Source organism: Phocoena sinus, chromosome 21 (genome assembly GCF_008692025.1).
Source record: "Phocoena sinus isolate mPhoSin1 chromosome 21, mPhoSin1.pri, whole genome shotgun sequence".
Classification (NCBI taxonomy): Eukaryota; Metazoa; Chordata; class Mammalia; order Artiodactyla; family Phocoenidae; genus Phocoena; species Phocoena sinus.
This window is the reverse complement of record NC_045783.1, coordinates 23,628,578-23,654,882: the sequence shown is the minus strand read 5'-3', so window position 1 is coordinate 23,654,882 and position 26,305 is coordinate 23,628,578. Positions and strand designations below refer to the sequence as shown.

The 26,305-nt window shown below is 39.1% G+C and overlaps 1 protein-coding gene across 1 annotated transcript; it reads right to left on the bottom strand.

Annotated features, from left to right (window-relative positions):
- Window positions 1–982: 982 nt before the first annotated feature.
- DCTN6 (dynactin subunit 6) lies at window positions 983–25,501 on the bottom strand. The gene is made up of 7 exons (XM_032618634.1): window positions 25,392–25,501; window positions 17,900–17,964; window positions 8,216–8,321; window positions 6,197–6,285; window positions 4,916–4,963; window positions 3,157–3,299; window positions 983–1,556 (listed from the first exon to the last, which is right to left on the bottom strand). The coding sequence occupies exons 1-7, from the start codon at window positions 25,412–25,414 to the stop codon at window positions 1,458–1,460; spliced, it is 573 nt and encodes a 190-aa protein (XP_032474525.1). The 5' UTR covers window positions 25,415–25,501; the 3' UTR covers window positions 983–1,457.
- Window positions 25,502–26,305: the final 804 nt, after the last annotated feature.

Below are 26,305 nucleotides of genomic sequence, written 5' to 3'. Positions count from 1 at the left end.
CCTGTATAGTTTGGAGTACAGGGCATTTATTAGCATATCAGAGCCTGTCTAGAGATAATATTTCAGAACTGGTACAGTATTTCAAGGGCAGTTTTGTAATTTCTGATCTTTTATCTAGAAATTTTCATTATCAACAAAATCCTAAGTTGATCACCAGGGGTTGAAAAATGAATAAAGAGCAGTTATCAAAAACAGGACATTTATGTGATGTTCTCATTTTTCAAACCACTATATGTAGTAGTACAGTTTTCTAACTTGAGTCATGAATATTCTTACCAAAACCAAGTCGTTCACAACTGGAACAAAGGCTAATCTGTACCAGTCAGTTTCAGAAATTCGAAAATAGTTTTTTACTATCCACAATTAAAAATTAATCTTGTAATAATTTATAATGGAAAAGAATCTGAAAAAGAATACATATATACGTATAACTGAATCACTTTGCTGTATACCTGAAACTAACATAACATTGTAAACCAACTATACTTCAATGAAAAAAAAAGTTTCAAGAGAAAATATTTTAGCATTTAATGTCTTAGTATGAATCAACATCTACTGATTCAAAAGTTAAAAAGTATGTCCCATTAAATGTATGCACTTGAATTATTAAAAAAACTTGGAATTACAATAAAATCCTCAATATTTTGCCCATTATGTAATTAGGTAAATAGAATTATGACAAGGTCGATAATTAGTGATTAGTAATATGCCAAAATAATTTCATACATTTATAAATATATCAAAATCTCTTCTAGTTTCATTATTCTCAGAAACCTAAGAATACCACTCAATGGTCATTTTACTTGTCATTTTCATCAGACACCATTCTTTTTGATTTTGTATTCTACTGAATACATCTTTCCCTGATTACTTTTGTTTTACTGAAACAAAAAAACCAAATCTTTTTCTTGGAAACAAAATGAAGTCTAAATTAATTCAATAGCTGCTGAAATTTCACTGAAATTTTAAACAGCTACAAATCCACATTAGCTTTAATATATAGCTAGTACACAATAAAAATTAAAAGAGCTATTTTGGGAGAGTTGATGCAAGTAGAAAAATTGATTAAAGTATATTCACTGAAAGTCCTGTCATCAACATTTTTATTTAGTTTAGTAAATGCTAGAATATAAATACATAACAATATGTTCTTTCTTATCATGGGTAGTCTTTTATATAACTAAAATTCATGGCCAACATTTTACATAACAAAACAACACAAAATAAGAAATCCGTAAATTATCAGAAATGGGACAAGGATATCAGAAAATAATACATTTTATACAAATTATAGAGGACAGTTACAATGAAACCCCATTTCTTTCCTCTCTAACTCAATTTTACAAGATAAAGTCAACACACATTATTCTGCAGACTGCTAAGAGTGCATAAACACTGTGGCTCTTTCAAAAGACAGTGGTCAAAGACAAATATTATCTTGATGTCATATATTGTTCTTAGTTCTTAACTGGAGTTGAGCTTCCTTTCATAGTCTTCTTTAGGTGATGGTAGTTTGGCAAGATTTTCATCAGGAAATCCAGCTGTAGTGTCTGGGGCTAAAAAGATAAGAGAATTAAGAACTGACCAACAGAAAGCAAAGAGTATCAGGTAGAGATGATTATCACCATGTCATGGGATTACAGGTGATTTTCACTGACTTTTTTTTTTGGCTCTGCCGTGCAGCATGCAGGATCGTAGTTCCCTGACCAGGGATCCAGGGATCGAACCTGTGCCCCTGCAGTGGATCCCATTCACTGACTTATTTTTGCTTCTGTTTTTTCAATTTACAATGAACATACGTTAAGTTTGGTAATAAGAAAAAGCCAAAACATTTTACATATAAAAATATATGTTAATCAGTTTTCAACCTTGCTTTCGTAGATTTCACCTTGGCCTCTAAGAACTGAGAAAGTTCCAATTATAGTAGACAACACAAGTAAAATACCCCAAGTACACTGCTTTCTACACGACCTACAGAGCACACAGCTGTGACACTCACCTGATCTTGACTCTTCATATATACCAGCTTTGCTCAAACTTCCCTCACTGTAAATCTCACTGGGAGTACTTGTGAAAATTATGGACTTTTAGGCCCTTGCCCTAAGAACTTTGTTTCCAAAAGTCTGGGTGAATCCTCTGTAATAAGGACCTTTACATGATCCTTACAATCAGCAAGATAATGGAAAACAGAGTTTCATACACACCATTATGTATTAAACTTCAGATATTCTTGCTCACATAATTCTAATCTCCCTTAACCCAACTCCAGCTTCATTTCTCCCTCTTCAATTGTTTTGCTGTTATGCAGAAAGATAGTGAAAAAATACTGGATTTGTTCTTATTTCCTTTTTGGTCTATAGAGGTAATACTTGCTTATAATAATAGTAATAATAATAAAGGCCAAACATTACAGAATTACAATAACCCAGAAAGAGCTGGAATTTTAATTTCTGATAAAATATGGCTAGGAAGCAAAAGTGCTAAATGTCTTGAAAAATACTTTCTTTGGGGAAAGGGAAGGAGGGTGGGTAATATACTGAGTGTGCCAAACAGTGAGGCTCCAAACTTCAAGCAGAATGTCTTCTGTCCAAAGGAAGTCCCAAATGCCCTATCTTACTTATCTCCTACTCTAATGTGAAACTCCAAATACATACTTCCCGTTATTCTTGGTTATTAGGAGGGGACAATTTCTCATAAGACAGGAAAATATCTAAATATACCTGCATATTCACAAGCTGTGCTTATTTTCAAGGCATCTGTGTTAGTAAACTAATAGATGAACCCAAGTTGGCTATTCAGTATAAATTTGGTAGGTTCATTCCTTACCCTCGAAGGTTGGTATTTTTAGGAGCAAATCCATATAGTTTGTAAGGCTTGGTGATGCACCTCCAGTGAAAATACATAAGATTAGGAATAATATCACTGGATTTTCTTTTCCCATAATCAATGTGTCATTGTCATCTTTGGACATATTTCTGATATTAAGGACTCAATAATTACAAAGAAATTATAGTTTTAGGAATGTTTCTCTCATGTTTTATTTTAATTATTTGCTTTTTAAACAGCTGACTTGCTGCCCCATTAAAACAATTATGTGGTATTTGGGAAAATTAGCAGCCCTAGAAAAGACTCTTTTTAAAAGAGAGGTTCTAGTACCTGTGGTCGCTCAGTCTGCACCCGACGAAGGCAGTCTGCACCATAAATCACTGTGTTCTCAGGGATGACTTCAAACGTGTTCAGGTTGCAGCAGGCCCCGATGATGCAACCACTTGTCAATATTACGTTTCTGCCTACATATGCTGCAGGAAAGACACAGAGAGAACTACCATGTAAGACATTCAATGACTAGAACACTATTTTTTTTCCTAAGATGATGCAAGTCTAAAAATACAAACTGCCCTTAAAAAAATATTAAGAAATCACTTTAGTCCAGGGTTTGTACAGCGCAGAGGCAGGCACCAGACTAGTATCAAGTGCATTCAAAACAGAGCTCTGCTGCTATCTGTGCAATCTTGCGCAAATCACTGTAAATTCTCTGAGCAAGTTCATCTATAAAATGGAGACCATCCCACTTCATAGTTTGCTGTAAGGAATAAATGAGATAGTAAAGGTAAAGTGTCAAGCACAGGTTTGACACATAGTAAGTACACAATAAATAGAAAATGACAGTGGGAATCATCATCATCATAACTGGTAATCCAAATTAAATAAAAACCATTAAGCAGATTAACCAAAAGCCTAATTTTTTTAAAGAAAACATTTTCTTTCATGCCAGTCAAGACCAAGAAAGGAAAGGCACTATTCTAAAAAAGTCTTATCACTCCAGTTCTTTCTGGACAAGCTCTTGGAGCTGCTTCCCAGCAGTGATGGTGACTTACACGGCCCCCGCATTGCCCCACCTATGATAAAGTAGCTTACATTTGTTTCTGATGGGCTAGGGAAAAGCAGTCCTGAAATTCAAGAAAGCAAACTGCTAGAGAAACTAATTTTTTTTCTTTAATTCTACAATAACGTTAATCAACTAAATTACCACTGACTCTAGTTTTTTTTGTTTTTGTTTTTTTAAAGGAAGGAAGTTTTTTTTGGTTTTAAAAAATCATTTATTTATTTATTTATTTTTGACTGCGGTCGGTTTTCGTTGCTGCGCGTGGGCTTTCTCTAGTTGTGGCGAGCAGGGGCTACTCTTTGCTGTGGTGCATGGCCTTCTCATTGCAGTGGCTTCTCTTGTTGTGGAGCATGGGCTCTAGGCACACATGCTTTAGTAGTTGTGGCATGTGGGCTCAGTAGTTGTGGCTCACGGGCTTAGGTGCTCAGCGGCATGTGGGATCTTCCCGGACCAGGGCTCGAACCTGTGTCCCCTGCACTGGCAGGCAATTCTTAACCATTGAGCTACCAGGGAAGTCAGACACTAGTTTTTTTTTTTTTCAGTACGCAGGCCTCTCACTGTTGTGGCCTCTCCCATTGCGGGGCACAGGCTCCGGACGCGCAGGCTCAGCGGCCATGGCTCACGGGCCCAGCCGCTCCGCGGCATGTGGGATCCTCCCGGACCGGGGCACGAACCCGTGTCCCCTGCATCGGCAGGCGGACCCTCAACCACTGCGCCACCAGGGAAGCCCCTGGACACTAGTTTTTAGGAGAAATCTTTTTCAAATCTTTCACCTGAAGTTTATGGTTTAACTCAATCCTGATTTAAATGTACATAGCTAGAATTTTAAATTAATGTATGAAACACATGACTAGATTAGCTTCCTTAAAGGCAAAGAATTCATCTCATAGCTGTGTTAGCCCACTTCCAACCCCACCTTCCTTCCAAGCACACCACTTTGCCGTGGTCTGTACTTAGGTTGTTTTCTGGAACACCACAAAGAGAAAGGAGGTAATCAGTTTTCACAATAAAGTTCCAAACATAACTTACCTTTTGATTCAATAACATTATTATCTCCTATTTTCATGGCTTGGGAATCTGTAAGCCAGAGTTAAGTAGCCATTGTGAATATGTTCATCTTTCTTCCCTACTAATTCACTCTGTCCTTATCCTGCACTGGGGCAGAGACAGAGGCATGGGAGGGGCCACGCAGGCTGGCCTGGCCAGAACTCCTTGCCCAGGGCAGTGTGCAAGTAAAGTTTGAATCTTTATATAGAAATATCTCAAGTATAAATAAATGTCTTCTATATTTTTAAAGAAATGAGCACCTTATACCCCGATTTTATGAGTAACATATTTTCATAACTGTTTTAAGGAAATGAAAACTAACACCCAATCACTTAAGGGTAGCACTGTTAATGCCTTGACATATCTTTATGTAAACATGTATAATTCCCTTTATATAACTGGAAATCAAACTGTACAAAATCAAACCGTATAAACGTCTGTAGCTCACTTTATTCGGTTCACTTCCATTTGCAAGCCTTATCCCATACCATCAAAAATCTTTAAAAACATAGTTGTAAATGACTGCTTAATGGTTCCAGTGGTCCATTTTATGCTTGCAGTTTATTTAAATATTTTGCTATTGTTAAACCTTTAGATTTTCTCCTTCAAGTAGTTTCTATTATAAAATAAGGTTTCGCTGACATCTTGAAAAGATTTTACTATCTTTTTAGAGTAAGAAATCAGCAAAGGCACTGGTGACACTTGGGGGGAAAAATGCAAAGAATGAAATATTTTCATCTCCATCCACCATTTCCTTGTATCAGACAACATACTGTCAACCTAAAACTATATAGGAATCAAATGGACAGAGTGTGGTTCTTAAACCAGGACTGAAGCCAAGATTACTCTATTTCATGTCTACTGCCACTCAGTCACTGGACCTGCCAACAAGATGTAGCAACAGGAGCAAGATGGTTCCTAAAGGTGAGTGTGAGTTTGTGTGTGCATGCACACGTGAAAACAGCATACTTCTTTTACTCGGGTTATTCAATGGAACAGAGGGGATTATACTGTAAATAAGTCCTTTCAAAGAGCTGGATGGCCTAGTCCTAAAAACATAGTTTATAAATGTTTATATATACACATAATATAAATTACATAATATATAACATATATTATATACGATTATATTATGTGTTAAAAAATAATTATATATATATAATGTAAGTATTTGATAGATAAATTACAACAATTTCTACAGAGGAGATTTAGGTACCAAAAGACAGCTGGAAATGATTTATCTTAAATTATGGCAAAGGATACAACAGCCAACTTCAAACACATTATTGGTGCCAATGATCATAGGTTTGGGCTCTGGATCTTCAGCATCAGGAGTGATATTTTCAGGGTGACTATAAAAAGAAGAGACAAATTATCAACAAGTTAACAGTGCAGTAAGCAATTCTGCTGTTTTGGAATTTGGGTTCATTCTCTCAATTTTACCTCCATCAAGCTTAATATATGTAACGATGTAAGTAATTTCTTAATCCAAGTGAATTATTTATCCTCTATGCTGCAGAAGACTTTATTCTGAGTTGAAAAAGAACTACTGAAATGTAAAGAAGTCATAGGTGTGTACAGAAGGTCAGTCTTTCTTTGTTTATTTTTTAAACTCAAAGCCCAGTGTGCCTTTCCCAGGACAAGGTAGAAAAGATGCTGGCTAGGACTTTCGGCTTGTTGAAATGGAATCAAAATCATGCCTAACTTGAAAAATTCCCTTTCTTAATAATCATTCAAGATTGTGAAATGTAAACAGATATTCACATAAAATAATCATTTTATGCTGTTAGGTGGATAGCTGAAACATTTAGAACATAAGATGTTTGTGGTCTAAGAGGAAAAAGCCATTTAAAAACAGTGCTTTATCTCTGACAGCTGAGTTACTGCAGAATATAACTTGTTAATTGACTTACACTAAAAGTGCCAAAATATATTTTAAAAAGAAACTGTTTAATATAGTAAGAAACTCCCAAATCCTAAGTAAGCATTAAGAGAAATCAATCTCTTTATCACAGTTAAGTATTTTCCCAAGGTCTTTATTAAAAATTCCATACACTGTTGCTATAAACTAGGTATAAGCTTGAATTTCCTGCCAAAATTTTACCTAGAAAGCTTTACAAATGCTTATAAAAATTTCACAGGTATTATAGTCTAGTTCACTAAGATCATGTACATGTTCTAATATTTTATAAAGTTTAAAAATTGCCTCTAGAACCCCCAATTTTTCAAATATAATTCTGAGTGTTATCCCTCAAAGCATATGAAAATATATATCAGATTTAAGTTCACATGTCTGGGTATGAGTAATAACATTGCAGCCAGAACCAAGACATCCAACTAAAAGACTATCTGAGGCAGTGAGCACAGCACTGGGCCACTGGGGGTATCCTCAGGAAATGTTCGCTTCAGGAACAGAAGAGGCTGTCATACGTAAGGGGAAGATTATCAGACCGAGACTCGGAGATTCTAGTCATCCACCTACGAGCTATCTCACCTTGGACAAGTCTCTTTACCCCTCTGGTCTGTGCTTTCCTCATTTACTAATTACTTGTGTTGAAAAAGATGCTTAAGATGAATGGATGAAGAAGATGTGGCACATGTATACAATGGAGTATTACTCAGCCATAAAAAGAAACAAAATTGAGTTATTTGTAGTGAGGTGGATGGACATAGTCTGCCATACAGAGTGAAGTAAGTCAGAAAGAGAAAAACAAATACCGTGTGCTAACACATATATATGGAATCTAAAAAAACAAAACAAAAAAGGTTCTGAAGAACCTAGGGGCAAGACAAGAATAAAGACGCAGACGTAGAGAATGGACTTGAGGACACAGGGAGGGGGAAGGGGAAGCTGGGATGAAGTGAGAGAGTGGCATGGACATATATACACTACCAAATGTAAAATAGCTAGCTAGTGGGAAGCAGCTGTATAGCACAGGGAGATCAGGTCGGTGCTTTGTAACGACCTAGAGGGGTGAGATAGGGAGGGTGGGAGGGAGGGAAACGCAAGAGGGAGGAGATATGGGGATATATGTATATGTATAGCTGATTCACTTTGTTATAAAGCAGAAACTAACACACCATTGTAAAGCAATTATACTCCAATAAAGATGCTAAAAATTAATTAATTTTTTTAAAAAAGAAAAAGATGCTTAGTGTTTCCCTAGTTCTCAAATAGTGGGCTTTCCAGATGTCAGTTGTAAAAGGTCCCTAGAGATGGGGCTGAAATGAATGGAAACACTGTGGCACCTGATTCAGAGCATCTGTAAGAGTCTCACTCACGCATTTATGATGAGCGCCTGTTCTTCTATTAGGTTACCTTCGCCGATCACTATGGGCCCGGCTTCCGCGATGATTCGTGCTTTAGGGTGGATCACTGTCCTGGGTCCTGTTAAAAGTATGGTGAAAAGAAATTACTTTTGAAGGCTGCGCTTCCAAGGAGGCTGTTGGGAGGAACGTTTCCTAAAATAGGTGCCAGGCACCACACTAGGCACGTTACAAATGTTATCACTGCCGTTCGTGCCAAATCTCAAGCCGAGGTGAGTGGAGACAGCACACGCTTTGGAGCCGGACAGCCCTGGCTCACCCTCTGTTCTGAAGCCTCTGTTATCTCAGCGGTGAAATGGGGGCGGTGATAATAACAGTCTTGCAGGGCTGTTTTAAGAATTAGATGAAATAATGTTTGTAGACATAGTATTCTGACACGTAGACAGCAATAAAAATTAATTCCTTTCCTTCCTTTCCCTCATAAAGGTAAGGCTCTCTTTGCTTACAATGTTGGTGCTTTCTTATGCTAGCGCATTACAGAATTAGTCCTTTTAATTAGCTAATTAATTTATTTATTTTAATTAATTAATTTATTTTTGGCTGTGTTGGGTCTTCGTTGCTGCATGCAGGCTTTCTCTAGTTGCAGCGAGCGGGGACTACTCCTTGTTGCGGTGCGTGGGCTTCTCATTGCGGTGGCTTCTCTTGTCGTGTAGCACGGGCTCCAGGCGCACGGGCTTCAGTAGTTGTGGCACGCGGGCTCAGTAGTTGTGGCTCGTGGGCTCTAGAGCTCAGGCTCAGTAGTTGTGGCACACGGGCTTAGTTGCTCCACGGCATGTGGGATCTTCCCAGACCAGGGCTCGAACCCGTGTCCCCTTCATTGGCAGGCAGATTCTTAACCACTGCGCCACCACGGAAGCCCAAAATTAGTCCTTTTATTAAGGGATTAAGAGGAAATATGGGCGAGATGAGAGTTAGAAAATATGGAGACTAACCTTAGCTTTGTTACTCTGTCACCATCCCTACTGGTCTAGGATGTGATTTTAACCAGGTGAAAGGGGTAACGGCAGGCAGAGGAAGGAGCCAAGCATGGTTACTGGAGTCCTACGACTCTGATAAAAGGAGACCTGAGGCAGTGACTCCAACCTCAAGTCGAGGGGCAGGAAGGGCTCTCATCAAGCCCATTGGCGGGTCAGGATGAAGGAGGCACTGCACTGCCTAAATCCGGTAACATCTCCTCCCTATAGGCCTAGCATTTGGGTGATAATGAAACCACTAGTGAGAAAACAGAATCTCTCGAGGCAGCCGTTCTCTCCAACACCCGCCCGCCCACCCACCCATACCAAGGCCATTTTTATCTGTAAACAAGCGGACAGGAAGTAACTGACTCTGAAAGTAAGAGAGGGTGGGCAGAAGTGTTGACAGAAAGTAGGAGGGGCGTCAGATAGATGGCACTGTCCATGAAATTCAGTATTCTATTGTTTTAATAAAGTATATTAATAACTTGTTAATTTATTCAGTAATCATTATCTGCTTGTGACAGGCAGGGCTGTATGTTACAGGGAAACAAAAAGGAATGTGTGCTATATTTGCCCTTTTGAGCTTGTTATCTTAAAAATTGGGAATACTTAACATGCTTGCTCAAAAATGTATTAAAATAAAGAGGCATTCCAGGTGCCCAGAGAATTGGAAGGAATCTCGGTGCAGCTTATTTTTTTCCCTAACAATGAAGAGCTCGGGATTGATAAAGAGGGTGGGGCCCAAGTCAAAGGATGCACAGAGAGTGGCTTTGTTATTTCTGTCACCTCTGGCTCCCCACATTCTCAGCTACTAAAGTACAATTTCCCTGGCAAATTCTCCTGTTCAGGATAGGAGATTTCAGAATAGAAGACGGGATCACTGAGATCCACGGGAAGCTTCTCAAGGCGACCGTGACTGTGACCACGTGTGCCTTTTTCCTTTGCTAAACACACACACACTTATAAAAGGAATACATACTCATTAGAAAAACCTCAATCAAAGCCAAAAGTGAAAGATCCTCTCTCCTCTTGCTAATCCCACCTAGAGATAACTATTCTTAAAAATTTGGAGTATTATTCCAGACTTAAGTACTACTATATACTTAAAATCTGTAAATATCACTGTATATAAAATATATTTCATTAGAAAGTTAAAAAATAAAGGAGAAAAAATACGAATTACAAGTACATACTTTTTCAAAAAAACAAGGAATAGTACTTATTCTGCAATTTGCTTTTTCACCTAGTAAGTCATGGTGGTTTTTCCATATAAGTATCTAGCTGGCTATTCTTTTTAATGGCTGATTATTATTTCACATCATATGAATATACCATAGTTTATTTAACCAATCCCTTAATAAGGGGCATTTAGAAGTTAACACTTTTGGGGAGAGGTGCTAAAACATTTCTGAAACAAACACTGGATTCCTTTGAAATGAGAAATTTCTTACAGGTCTTCCAGCCATGTGAACCAATTTAAATCTGTAGTTTGCACAATACCAGATTTACATTTTACATCAAAATATTCCATGATAAAGGGACACGATCTTTCTATTTTAGGTTCTTTATAATTAAAGCCCCAGCTAGCACCCCACCCCTTGTCTACAAAGTCCAGGCTCTGGCCTTTATCACTTAAAGGCTATGTGCTTAATCTCTCAAATGCCTCAGTTTTCTCATCTATAAAAAGATGAGGGGCTTCCCTGGTGGCGCAGTGGTTGAGAGTCCGCCTGCCGATGCAGGGGACACGGGTTCGTGCCCCGGTGCGGGAAGATCCCACATGCCACGGAGCGGTTGGGCCCGTGAGCCATGGCCGTTGAGCCTGCGCGTCCGGAGCCTGTACTTCGCAACGGGAGAGGCCACAACAGTGAGAGGCCCGCGTACCGCAAAAAAAAAAAAAAAAAAAAAGATGAGTATGATAACCTACCTCACTGGGCTGAAGTGTGGATTATATAAAATAATGTTTGAAAAGGAGATCATAGTTCTTCAAAATGGGAAGTTCATCATAACCTGACACTAAGAGCTAAGAACTTTATCACAGTAAACAAAATAACTCCTTCTGGTCTGAGAAACAAAAGAAAAGTGAGTGCTTTACTTCCCTGATACTCAGGTACTGGGGTAAAACCTCTTTTTAACCAGGGAGGAAAATTCTTCACCATACTGTAAGATAGTGAAAAAGATTAATAATTAATAAAATGAATAATTTTCCATTGCCAGCATTAAAAATCTGACAGGAGGAAGAGATCGTCATGGCTGTGACAGAAAGCAGATCCTTTGCCACAGCTATATAATTAGCCAGAGGCACTAGATATTCTGCTGGTACTTTTGACAACAAGCAGCCTTGCAAGAAGCTACCTGAGAAAGGGCTAATAAGACAAAAGTACCACTGGGACCTGTGCTCCTTTAAAAGTTCCTCTAAAGTACAGCTTTGAAAACAATTGGTATTTTCATCTTTCCCTTTCAAAAATAATATAATACATGTTGATTATACAAAAGAAACCCAAAAAGATGAGCACAAATTTTTAAAAATTAAATAATCCCAAATCCCATGTCTTCTTACACAATTTTTAAAAATAATGCTGGGGCTATTTTAGCCAGGTGTTTATTATTGTTATTGTTTTTATCATTATTAATAAGTTTGTTAGTAAGTAACTGGAAAACTGGTTATAAATCTGATGGCCTTGCCTTGGGATATAAAGCATTATGAGACCTGTGAGCAGCTGCTGTGAGACCTGTGTTTAGGACAACACCTCCACCTGGTGGCCACACCGCCAAACTACAAGTCTTGGAGTTCAGGGCTGAAATGACTTGAAACATGAAAACTATCTACTTCAAGTTGTGATGTTAACAACAAGGTGATGGGTGACAATAAACTGAATAGCTTCCCTTAACCTCTTGTAGGTCTTTTTTGGGCAGAGACTAGAGAGGTTAGTATGTGTATATGAACCACAGGACATGTGACTGCTAAGACTTAAATTTGGTGAACTCCTTAAAGGAACTTTCTGACTTAGGTGAGTGAGGCTTTGTCTCTGCGCAGCCACCAGACAGCCCGGCAACCTGAGCACTAGTCCAAGACACTGGAATGTGAGCACAGTCTGCTCCATACTTTTCTGCACGCAAGAAGCATTTTTACCTAGAATGGGTCTGAATTCAAACCAAGCTGAAGGGTCTTGAGGTTAAAATGCTTTAACAATAAAAATCTGTCACCATGGAAAGTTTTTTTTTTAAAGGCTGCTGTGAACTTTCTTGGCGCTCTTTCTGGCGGGGCAGTTTGTATATTTTCTTACCAAATGTGCTGAAACCCTATTTGGCTTATCTCCTTGTTTGGATAAGTGTGTCTAGAGTCGGAGCTGCCTCACTGGCTGATGAATTATTTTTCTAAATGGTTGGCCGGGCTTGACGCAACCCAGCCAGAAAGACATTCCTTGCATCAAATTTCCATTCCCCTCATTTAGTAAAGGGCATTTTTCCTGTCTATCTTTGCCACAGAAAGCAATCTTTGTGGACATTTTCATATGTCAATAAATAGCTCCAAAAGCCACAAGGTCTCTTTTGAAAATGAAAACAATTCCTTTGACCTGTAAGCTGAAGTATCTTTAAGAACTGCTTTATATTCAATGAATTTCTCAAGTCAAAGCCACTGTTCTGCTTTATTGAAAAAGATTTCCATATAATGTACATATGAAACTTACATAATGTTATAAACCAATGTTACCTCAATTTAAAAAAGATTTCCACAATAAAAGGAAAGCTTATATTAAAAACTCTAATGGAAAGAATGACAGAATAAGTGGGACAAAGTGCTTCCATCACAAAGCTTTGCCACTGTACTCAGTTCTGCCTTCACATTACGATGTCCCACCAAGCCCTGTCCTAAACCCCAGGAGTCTGCCTTCACCCTGTAACAGGACTACAGGACTGTGCTCAGAGCTACCTTTCTGAAATGTTTTTCAGCTTTCAAAAAAAATTTTCAGGAAATAATGCATGGCCCATGAATCAAGGCAAACTAATTAAAAACAGGCTTCATACTATGATTATAATATATACCCAAATTATAATTAACGAGAGTGCTGTTATTTTTCCCAAGGTCTGTTTCCTAGCTGCCTCTAATGAAAGGGTCAGGTTCCTGCAGAGCCACAGCCATAGGGTTTCTGGTTAAGGACAATACTTCAAAGTTTCGGACTAGTTACTTTGATAAACCAAATACCTGATTTTCTAGGAAAACAGAAGATCAGGTTTAAAGTTCTACTAACTGAAATATAGCAAAGGAAAAAATTACTTTGCTCCTCAAATATTTCAGAATGGAATAATTTGGTAAGAGTAAAACTGATAAGGGAATAATAAGTTATGTAAAACATCCTGAAAAATCTATTAATTAAACTACACTTAAATTCATTGCCACTTAAGCCAGAAAACAGAGCTTATTAAGTGTTCAAATCTCATACTGTAACAGAAGACTTACATTAGTTGTTCTGATAAATTAAGCAAAAACAAAAACAGCCATAAGTTGAAAAATAGTCCATTGACAGAGGAATGGATAAAGAGGATGTAGTATATATATATATATATATATATATATATATATATATATATATACACACACACACACACACACAATGGAATATTACTCAGCCATAAGAAAGAATGAGATAATTCCATTTGCAGCAACATGGAAGGACCTAGAGATTATCATACTAAGTGAAGTAATTCAGACAAAAACAAATATCATATATTGCTTATATGTGGAATCTAAAAAAATGGTACAAATGAACTTACTTACAAAACAGAAACAGAATCACAGATGTAGAAAACAAACAGTTACCAGGGGGAAAAGGGAGGGGGAGGGGTAAACTGGGAGATCAGAACTGACATATACATACCACTGCATATAAAATAGACAACTAATAAGGACCTACTGTATAGCACAGGGAGCTCTACTCAGTACTCTGTAATGACCTATATGGGAAAAGAATCTAAAAAAGAGTGGATTGATGTATATGTATAACTGATTCACTTTGCTATACAGCAGAAACTAACACAACATTGTAAATCAACTATACTCCAATAAAAATTATTAAAAATAAATAAGAAAATAAAAGTTTCCCTAAGAAGAAAATTTCACCCCCCCCCAAAAAAACCCCACAACACTAAAAATAAAAAAACACAACATGGTAGGGAGAGTGAGATTTAATCAGATAACTTATCTCTACTCTCAGCTTTGATTTAACTTTATATCTCCCAGGAGCTTTTTAAATCTGATGTATTACATCAGAAAAATGAATTAATAGTATCAAAAGATAAGAGATAATTTTATACCAAATATAACATGATAGAAATGACTAAATACCAATACTGGAAAATTTTGATGTTTATATATAAAATTAGAGATAAGAAACAGGCACAATGAAAATGAGATAAGAATTGTGTAACACAGAACACTGGGTCACTATATCACTTCTGAATCTTTTCCTTAATTTTCTTTTAAAATATTTATTTATTTATATTTTTGGGCTGCATCAGGTCTTAGCTGCAGCACATGGGCTTCTCTCTAGTCTGGGGATGGGCATGGGCTCAAGAGTTGCGGTGCGTGGGCCTAATTGCCCCGAGGCCTGTGGGATCCTAGTTCCCCAACCAGGGATCGAACCCATGTCCCCAGCTCTGGAAGGCAAACTCCCAACCACTGGACCGCCAGGGAAGCCCCTTTCCTTAATTTCAAAAATTGAGATGTTTCTGTAATGTGAGCAAATTTTCTTGTTCTAAAAAACTGGGTCAAAAATAAACCCAACAAATATTAACTTAGATCCATTCTATGATAAACTTCAAATCACTAGTTTTTAAAAAATTACCATTTCTTATGCTACAATCCGTCACTGAAAATCTGTGTTGAACAATCATTTTATATTTTAACCATCAAAGTTGTGCATCATCAGATGGTAATGAGCTTACATGGAAAGTAGATTTAAATACTGTATTTCTTTACATAATTTCAACATTTACAGAAGGCAGGAGGATAAAAGGGATAAACAAAGGGGAGAAGCACAAAGGAACAAAAGACAGAGGGGAAACAGAAAAGCGAGCGCTGATTCCTGAAACCTCCAGGCCCCAGTCCTATGTAGTGGTCCAGCTCTCCTTTTCACAGGATAAAGCCTTTACTGCTATTCTAGGGATGCTTTGCAAGGACAGGACCTGTTATTTCAAATCTGAAACACACACACAAACACACACAAACATATATGTATACCTGTGCGCACATTTATGCCTGTAGAGACATTTATACCATTTATATATCTACTATACAGTAGATACTGAACACTTATTGTTTAAAGTGAGGAAGAAGTAGAAATGAGAGGGAAAGTAAGTATTATAATTTATTTTCCTTCTAATTACAGAACACCTTGTGGGCTACTATTAGATGTTATTCCTCGAATCATGAAGAAAACCATAAAAATACTAGAATAAAAATGCAGAGGAGGGACTTCCCTGGCGGTCCAGTGGTTAAGACTCCGTGCTCCCAATGCAGGGGGCTCGGGTTCAATCCCTGGCTGGGGAACTAAGAGCCCACATGAGGCCAAAAAAAAAAAGGCAAAATGCACAGGAACATTTTGATAAACATGTGACCATCATAATTTCTCCTCATAAAAAGTTTGCAAGTGTTAAGAGTTAACAAAGAGTTAATACAGCACTGGAAAGAAAGAGCCATCATCTAAACTTTGAAACTCTGTCAATTTAAAATATTATAATTAAATAAATCCAACCTGGCAAATTCCTAATGATGTTCCATAATACTGGCATGATCTTTTTAGTAATTTAATGCTGTATTTCCTTTATTTATTTATTTGGTTACGCTGGGTCTTAGTTGCGGCAGGCGGGCTCCTTAGTTGTGGTTCACGGGCTCCTTAGTTGTGGCTTGCCGGCTCCTTAGTTATGGCATGCGAACTCTTAGTTGTGGCATGCATGTGGGGTCTAATTCCCTGACCAGGGATCGAACCCAGGCCTCCTGCATTGGGAGTGCAGAGTCTTAACCACTGGGCCACCAGGGAAGTCCCCAGTACAGGCACAATCTTAACTGGTTTTATAAGACATGATGCCTGAAGTGGCTGGAGGCTTAGACTTACTAAAATTAAAAAAAATTTTTTTTTCTTTTGCAGATACTGTTAGTATAAGGGAACAAGGCATATCTACTCTCTGAAAGTGTACTTAATTCCCTGAAAGCTCTACTCCAGCAACACACAGTGGCTAGTAAGGATGGGCTCACGTTAATAAAGCTACCAGGGCACCATGTCCAGTGAAAACACATGTAAAAGAACTAGAATGTGCTAAAATGTGCATTTGGGGGAATTTAATCATGTTCATATAAGCAAGTTGCCTCATGTTAAATTGTTCATTTGATTTAAATGTTGGACTTTACCTCTAACAAGGCTACACTGATTTTACAGTGTGATTAGCCAACGTTTATTGAGTGCTTACTATCTGTTAGGTATTGGGCAATGACTTTCACAAATATTCTTTTATTTATTTATTTATTTATTTGCGGTACGTGAGGCCTCTCACTGTTGCGGCCTCTCGCGTTGCGGAGCACAGGCTCTGGACGCACAGGCTCAGCGGCCATGGCTCACAGGCCCAGCCGCTCTGCGGCATGTGGGATCTTCCTGGACCGGGGCATGAACCCGCGTCCCCTGCATCGGCAGGCGGACTCTCAACCACTGCCCCACCAGGGAAGCCCCACAAATATTCTTTTATTTTTAATCCTTCAAAAACCTATAAGGTAAAAAAAAAAACAAACAAAAAAGCCTCTGAGGGAGGCACTCCTATTTTGCCTGTGACAAAAGCTGCTAACTACCACTGAATAGCCATTCTTTCCTTTTGCCTTGTAACAGAACCCAATAAGGGGGCAGCAACGTGTCCAGTTCAGACTACATCTCCCAGCCTTCTCTGTAGCTAAGTGTGTCCATGAGACCGAGACCAAGGCAAAAGACCATGTGGAACTTTCAGGAAGACTATTTAAGGGGAGCTGATGCACTGGGAGGTACACCCTTTGTCTCCGCTCCTCCCCTTTCTTATCCAAGATCACTCTTCGTGCTCTAGCCATCACATCCTGGCCTGCAAGGCTGGAGTTCCCAGACAATCAACTGACAGGCCCTGAATTGCCTACCCCTGGGCTTTTTACATAAGGGAGTAAACCTTTGAGTGTGTAAGCCACCACTACAAGCAGTTGAACCTAATTCTGATACACACAATTACACAGATGGGGAAAATGAGACAGGTTAAGTGACATGCCAGAGGTAACTCAGCAGGTTAAGAGCGAGGATGCTACCCCAAGTCTGTCAGACTCCGTGGTTTATACTCTTAATAGAATGTAAGCTCTGTGAAGGCAGTACCTTTGTCTGCTGTGTTCACTGCTGGGTCCCTAGTGCTAGCACAGTGCCTGGCACATAGTAGGTACACAATAGCTGTCTCTCAAATAAAAGACTTTATTATATTGCCTTGTTAGTTTATCAGACATGAGTTTAAATATAGACTCCATCACACTAAATTCTTTTAGAAATATTAAACACTTAGAGAAATACACTGTTTCTCAATAAAATTAGGGCATCAGTCAAACATAGAAAATAATACCTAATGAATTGTAAAGCACTGAAATAAATCACAATTCTTGAGAAACAACACTAATAGGCTATTTTCTTACCTATAGTTACATCACCCTTGATTTCACTCTCTACACACACAACTGCTCCAGGTGCAATCTTCACACTGTAGGAAAAAAAGGTAACATTCATCACGCGTAAAGTTTAAAAATACTGTTAGAGAAGCTATCTTGACACTGCAATGAGAAAAAGGTTAAAACAAATTGAGGGAAAAATGAAAAATAAACTGTAAGATTTAATATATTATAAACTTCTCAGGTGGCACACCATCCACTGAGCGAAAATTATTTATCATGCGTTCTTAAAATGCTTGAGAGGAAAAGAGGCTTTGGACTCTTTTAACACCAACATTGTTTCTAAATAGCAAAAAGCTCAAAACAATCTAGATATTCATTAGTAGGGAACTGTTAATAAATTATGGTATACTATGAACTAATATACAGCATAATAAAGAATGAATAATCCTGTATGTAAAGAGTTGGAATGATCTCCAAGCTACATTGTTAAGTCAACAAAATCAAAGCCAGAGATGGACAGTAACATACCAGTATCTTGGTTAAAAAGAGGAAAAAGAGGGTTTCCCTGGTGGCGGAGTGATTGAGAGTCCGCCTGCCAATGCAGGGGACACGGGTTCGTGCCCCGGTCCGGGAAGATCCCACGTGCCGCGGAGCGGCTGCGCCCGTGAGCCATGGCCGCTGAGCCTGCGCGTCCGGAGCCTGTGCTCCGCAACGGGAGAGGCCACAACAGTGAGAGGCCCGCGTACCGCAAAAATAAAAAAAAAAGAAGAGGAAAAAGAATGTTCGTTCAAAATATTTAACAATGCAGCAATGTAATAGTAATATAGAAATCAATGTAGAAATTTATTTTATTTTTTTTTTTTGCGGTATGCGGGCCTCTCACTGTTGTGGCCTCTCCCGTTGCGGAGCACAGGCTCCGGACGCGCAGGCTCAGCGGCCATGGCTCACGGGCGCAGCCGCTCCGCGGCACGTGGGATCTTCCCGGACCGGGGCACGAACCCGTGTCCCCTGCATTGGCAGGCGGACTCTCAATCACTCCGCCACCAGGGAAGCCCCAATGTAGAAATTTAAAATTTCTAAACATTCCTATTTATTCTCTATGTATATGATAAAACTGCTGATCAAGTGATCTAAATTGTAGTGCAAACTATTCAAAAAATTAATAATTTCCAAATAATTTATTAATGTTTTTGATATTCTGCTGTGGTCTTTTGTTGGACACAGCTGAATCTAGCTAAGTGCTGCCCTAGCTGAGCCATGAGCTGACATGAGGAACTGTACCAATGACTTCCCCATTTAACTGACACTCGCTAAGTAACTCGTAGTCATTAATAATCTTTCTTAGTAGTAATGATATTATTCATGGTGTTAAATCTGCTCTCAGTTTCTATGAAATAACAATACCATTTTAGATATTTCTATTTTATATCTGTGTGGATTTTTCAAAATTTTGATTTCTAGCTGTTCATTGCAAGTTTATAGGAATACAATAATTTTGTATATTGACCTTGTATCTTGCAACCTTGCTAAACCCACTTAGTTCAAGTAGTTTTATATATTCTCTGGGATTTTCCATGTAAACCAGTTTCATGTAAACAATTTTGTTATCTGTGGATAGGGACAGTTTTATTTCTTCTTTTCCAATTTGTATTCATATTATTTCTTTTTCTTCCCTTATTGTCCTGGCTAAGACTTCCAGTATGATATTAAGTAGAAGAGTGTTGAAACCAGACATCCTTGCCATGTTCTAGCTCTACAAGATAAACAAAACCTATCAAAGTTTCTTCTAAGACATGAACTTTGCATTTCAAGTAAATTACTAAAACCTGGTATACAACAGTTGAAGTTTTCTTGACTTGCATGTTACAGCCTTGATTTATAAATTTTTCAAAAAATTGTTTTCTCATTTCAGTAAATATCATATTTATATTTAAATATTTGTATCACCATCAGCAAGGACTAGAAATCTAGAGTGCAATGATTCACTCATATCAATATCATTAAGTTCTATAAATATTCATGTATGAAAATACTTGCTTATTTATTGATTTATTTTTAATTAATTATTTATCTATCTTTGGCTGCATTGGGTCTTCGCTGCTGAGCGCGGGCTTTCTCTAGTTGCTGTGAGCGGGGGCTACTCTTCACTGCGGTGTGCAGGCTTCTCATAGCAGTGGATTCTCTTGTTGCGGAGCATGGGCTCTCTCTAGGTGTGCGGGCTTCAGTAGTTGTGGCACTCGGGCTCAGTAGTTGTGGCTTGCGGGCTCTAGAGAGCAGGCTCAGTAGTTGTGGCACACGGGCTTAGTTGCTCTGTGGCATGTGGGATCTTCCCGGACCAGGGCTCGAACCCGTGTCCCCTGCATTGGCAGGCGGGTTCTTAACCACTGTACCACCAGGGAAGTCCCTACTTGCTTATTTTTAACATACAGTAGATACTATAAACAAATTTAATGGTACTTTCTATTTGTGTTTCATGTCTTTTTTGGATACTTCTTTGATTTTAAAAAATATTATTGCAAAGTTTTATTTTTTCAAATGTTTTACTCTGAAACAGATTCATGTTTTTAAAATTTGTCCTCCTTGATGACTGAAAATTTTCATTATATGTAACACGAACTTAAACAAGACAACCTTACCATTCTAATAAAATACTTAAGTGTTTAGCACATTCAGCTTTTCTGAAATGACTTTTGAGCATCATTTACAACTGGTGCAATGTGTACAGTGGTACTAGTGTGTAACTGCTTAATATTTGTATTTTCTTGGATGTTTCCAAACTATCTCTGGAAGAACAGGTAAGAAACAATCAATACTCACTGCCTTCAGAGAGAGGAGCTAGATAGCAGGGAAACAAAGGTAGATGGAATTTTTTCATTATATATCATTTTTTAAATTGTTTGCATTTTGAATCACACAAATGCATTACCTATCCAATCAATCAATCAACAGCTGATCAAATTTTCTTAAGGCCAGGTACTAAAGAAGTCCTGGATATGTTTCCATAATCAGGGTGAAACTTTATCCACTTTCCTGAAAAAGTCCCCCTCAAATCATAATCCCTAAAAGGGTCTCCCCCTTTATCTAAAAATACTTTCATGTAACTTGTATCATTTAATGAATTTTAGACTCCTTAGTTTCCCTTTAAGGCCAGTTTTTCTGTTCTTCAAATCATTTCTCCCACTGCTTCAGCAACAATCCTCTTTAACCAAGGAAAAAATGATTATTTTTCATTAGCATTACTTCTCATTACTTTCAGTCTCCAAATAAATAAACTGCTATCACAAATATAACCTGATTACACCATATTCACAATGGCATGGGTTAGAATATTTCTAGACCACTGTTCTAACTGTTCTGTGTCATATTACACCCAGGATGCTTGATATCGTACCAGCAGAAACATGACACAAGTCAATGGAGGGAAGAAATGAAAGGCTGTGTTATGAGATAAATGTGAATACTTGGAATATTCAATATGGTTATATTCTGGCCCATTTCTTATCTCATATTAGTTTGTTCAGGGTGATGAGGTGTTTTGTTTTTCATTTAATGACAGCTATCCAATGATGATGCAGCTGTAATTTAACTGAGACACTAGGACATTTCTGGTGGCAGTATCAGGACACCTCTTTGAAATTACTGTACCAATATGCATCAGGAATCATAAAAATATTCATAATGTGTGATCTAGGAAATCTATTTCTGGAGTTCTATCATCAAGAATTCAATAGGAGGAAAATATATGTACAAATTGGTCATTATAATATTATTCAGAACAGTGAAACATTCATTGTTAATAACCTTGATAGCCATAAAAAGGGAGAGGTAATGAAATAAAATATTGCCACCAGCTTACTGGAACACTATGTACTCCTTAACAATAAAAACAAGGTAATACTAGCTTTTTACAGAAAAAGTTAGCCCACCCCTGGTCTACATGGACAACTTATCTCTCCTTTCAAAATACCACTAAAACAACAGTAAAGGAATAAAAGAAGTACTATTCCCAAAGAGCAAGGGAGAGGAGGTAACAGCAGATGAAAGATGTCAAGACTTTCAGAAGCCTGTAAGCAGCAGGAAGAGAGTCACTGAGAGGCTTAGCTTGGAGGGACCAGGCACTAGGGAAGGGGAGAAAAGTGAGGCAACCAAGCAGTCAGATGTCTGCCCCCGTACCCATCCTCAGGGGCACAGCTGGGTGATGACTGGCCCCTCCATGAGGCGCTGCACTTAAGATATCAAGCCAAAGCCAGGTGACAATGACGGGCAGAGCAACAGTGAGACCACCAGCACCCCTTCCCCATGTGCCTTCCTGGCCTCATACAGAATTTCAGGCAGCAAGGAGATAAGAAGATGATTCTTTTCTACAGAAACTACCAGACATCCTGAGTTCTTCAATGAAAAGCTCAGCTTCCTGCCTGACTTGCTCTACCCTGAAACACATCAGAGGACAAGCCTTACGCATATACCTGGAGCTCCCAGCTGTGCTGTTCTCATGCTTAACAATGGACAGAATGGACAGAAGGCCATTATCAGATACATCCAGGAAGCCTCCAACTAGGAAGGAAAAAACCCAAAGCAAACAGGAAAAAAAAATAGTTTGAGGAAACACAGTTAATTCAGATAGTAGAAGAAAACATTAAAAACACACAACACTTATAATTGAGAGAAATGAGACACTACTGCATAAATCAAGACAGAAGCCTATGAAAAAGGAACAGAGTCTAAGAAAGAGGTCCTAGAAATAAAAACATGACTAATATTTAAAATTCACTAGAAGGATGGAGGTTAAAAAAAGAGCTCTCCCAGAAAGTAGAACAAAATGTAAAAAAAAAAGAGAGAAAAGGCAAGACGGTTAGAGGACCAATACATGAAGTATAAAAGTAATCCCAATAAAAGTAATATTGAAAGGAGAAAATAGAGATATTGGAGAATAAACTGTGAAAGAATAACACAAGAAAATTCCCCAGGACAAAGGCCATCAATCTCCACTCCGGAAGGACTCAGTGAATGCAAAACACCCATGGGCAAGTACCATTATCATAAAAATTTTGAACACTATAGAGAAGATCCTCAAAAGTTTCCAGGGGTGGGGGGTGGGACAGTCACACACAGAGGGGAAGAAATAATCGGAATGGTATCAGATTTCTTAAGAGCAATACTGGATACTACAACACCAGCAAACAATGCCTACAGAAATCTGAGTGAAAACTACTTTTAACCTAGAGCTGTTTATCCAGCCAAACTAGCAAACAACTACGGAAGGAAAATAAAGACATTTTTAGACTTGCAAACTCTAAAAAAAAATATCTCCTATGCACTCTTTATTATGAAGCTAATGAAGGATGTACTTAGCTAAATAAAAGTAAACCAACAGACAAGACAGATTCTAGAAACAGAGGCTCCAGCGTGCAAGGACAGAGGGAAACATCAGGATAACAGCTGTGCATCAGTCTTAGAGAGCAAAGTTGACAGAGGACTTCAAAGGGAAGATTTCTGGGAAAAAAGAAAAACACCAGAAAGATTATGTGATGAGCATTTGTAAAAAATTTGTAAAAATTTTTAAATTTTTTAAAATTAAAAAAATTTTTAATATTTTTTAAAATTTTAAATATTTTTAAATATTTTTATTATATAGGAACAGCACAGCTAGGAGCTCCAGGTATATGCATAATATTTTTAAATATTTTTAAATATCACCACTTCCTTACTGATGTGAAAAACTAAAAAAAGACGTGCAAGAATTTTTCTTCTATAAATTTCTGTGAACAAACCTTCCTACCACAAAGTATTTTTAAAGCTCTAAGTAAAAAGAATATCAAACCAAACACTAATAATCCCTGGGTCTATCTTCAAGAAATGTTCTTGAGATTAGACACAGCTATGTCTGCTCCCATCATTTTAACAGGCACTGACTTTCTACAAGGAACAAGTTAATAAAATTTTAAAATGATCCATCTGGGTTACTATGTGTCACTTGTCTGCTGAAACCACAGAAAATATAAAACCTTTCTACTGAATAGAAGAAAGAAAAAACTTCAGTAACATGAAGTAGAAAACAGAAAATGGTCCAAACCTCTCATTTTCTAGATGAGGAAACTGAAACCCAGAGACTTTAAACGTCTTGAAGCAAAGTTCATTTCCGGGACATCATTATCCTAACACCAGTCATCTCTTTTCTGTTAGCTGAAAGTTTCCTGGAAACATCCTGTCATTTTGGATATTCTTTCTGTGACAGCTGAATGATGCTGCCCTTGAATGTATCAACATTTGTAAATGTTTTTTCAAGTTGGTTTGTGTGTTTAAAAAAGCAATTTTATTAAGCCCTGGACAAATAAATTAACCTCTATAAACATCTCATTTTAGACATGATTTCCCATCCCAGTTTTCCATTCCCTCAAGCCTCCCTCTCGCTATGATTTTTTTTATGAAAAAAGTATTATCTAACGTTTAACTTATCCTGGGCAAGCGACAACAGGTGAGACTCAAAAATGCCCTGTCTTCAGTTTTATGCAGAAGGAAGAGGCTCCAGGCAGTGTGTGTTACAATCAGCACACTTTGTGAGGCAGGAATAATTAAACTCACCGCTAGATCAATTAAAACGTGGTCCGAATATCTCCACGTAGACCTCACTGTACCTGGGAGTGATGGGGCGGACGGGGAAACAGGCAGCTGGCAGAAGGCTTAGCCAAAGACCTACCTATTAAAACAACAATCAACACCACCTTCATCTTCACTGCACACCACTATACTGTGCATAATATTCCTTTCCTCTTTATCTTATGAAAAAGATTACAATTACCTGCCTAAAGAGAAGAAAAACCTAAATGTTAATTTATGGCACCCAAAACAAGGTTTGTCGGTTTTCTTTTTCAGAGAGAGTCACCAGAGAGTGCTCAACACTACTGCTGTGGAAAACAGTTTAACTTAAGCGTGTCCCCCTCCCAGCCGCTCCTTTCCACCCAGAGTGCCCAGCCAGTAAGACCACTGGAGAAGCAACCCCAGGGCCTGTCCCCACGCGTCTACAAAGCAGCTAGTTCTGGTCCAGGTGCGGCCCCCCTGGAGCCCGTCTACACAAACACAGCGCCCACGACAGGCACGAAGGGATTGGGCAGCGGCCGGCACTCCCACGTGTGTCGAGGACACAGGGCAGCTACAGGCGCCCCGAAGGCAGCGGAAAGAAAGGGGACCGGTCCTCTGTGTCCGGGGCGGGGGACAACACCCTCCTCCCCTCGCAGCCCCGCCCGAGACCGCTTCCGCGCAGGCGCGTGGCGGAGGAGCGCCGGTGAGGTCGCGGAGGGACCGAGAACCCAGCCGCATTCCGTATACCTTCCCAGGCCGCTCTACCGCTACTCCGTCGTCCCCTCCCTCCGCGGACGCCCAGGTCTGGGCCTTAGGAACCGTCTAAGCCGGGCGCCCGGGATCTAAGACACCATCTAAGGCCCCACCACAGGCGACCAGGAACAGGTTCCACCCCTGCGGAGAGGACAGAACAGGGTTTTCTCAGGCAGCGACCCACCTTTTTTGAGTCTTTTCCGCCATGGTTTGGGCCTGACCTCCAGTTGGATCTACACAACCGCCTGGGCAAAGCGACGATCTCTACGAACGATTGCAGAGCCTGGCAGGATCGGGAAGGGGCGGAGCCTGGGGCTGCTCGCGGGGGCGGGGCGGGGCCGGCTCTGGTTTAAGGTTCCACTTCGCTGGGGTAAGCGGGTTTGTGCCAGGGGGCGGTGCATGGCCACCATCTGGTTTTAGCGCAATCCGGGGATCGATGGACTCGGATTTAAAACAGCCGTTTAGTTTGATCCAACGCACGTCATTGTGACCTCATTATACCCACTGTTCATTCTCAGTCTCCTTTCCTTAAGCATCTTACTGCTAAACGCTGGGCCCTTTTCCCTTTCAGTGTGAGCTCGTTATTCCCGTAAATTAAGTACCCTCTACCTGCTGTCGGTCTCAGGTTAATATCTCTAATTCTGTCCTCCTTGCTGGGCTGATTATTCGATTGCCTACTTCACCTGTCCACTTGGGTGCCTCAAGGTCTTATGAAACCTAAAATGTCCAGAACAGAGCTTTTGATTTACGCCCTTGCCCTCTCTCCAGAGGATCCAAGTTGGTCATTTGATCTCTGTCTAGTAAAGGAGTCCGCCATTCACCCAGCTGCTCAAGTAAGAAACTCAACAGTCATCCTTGGCAGTCCTCACCTCTCCATACATAATTCACCGGCAAGTTCTGCAGCTCCTACATCTCATTCTTACACTTTGCATCATTTACTCTGCCACCTCTCTAATCTAACCTCCCCCTGTAGCCTGCCCCTTCCACCCGTGACCTCTGAGATCACACCCCCATCCAAGCCACTCTCCTGTAGCTAAAATCATCCTTTAAAAACCAAATACAGTTATTTTACTTCCCATTCCTTTTAAAATCCAGCCC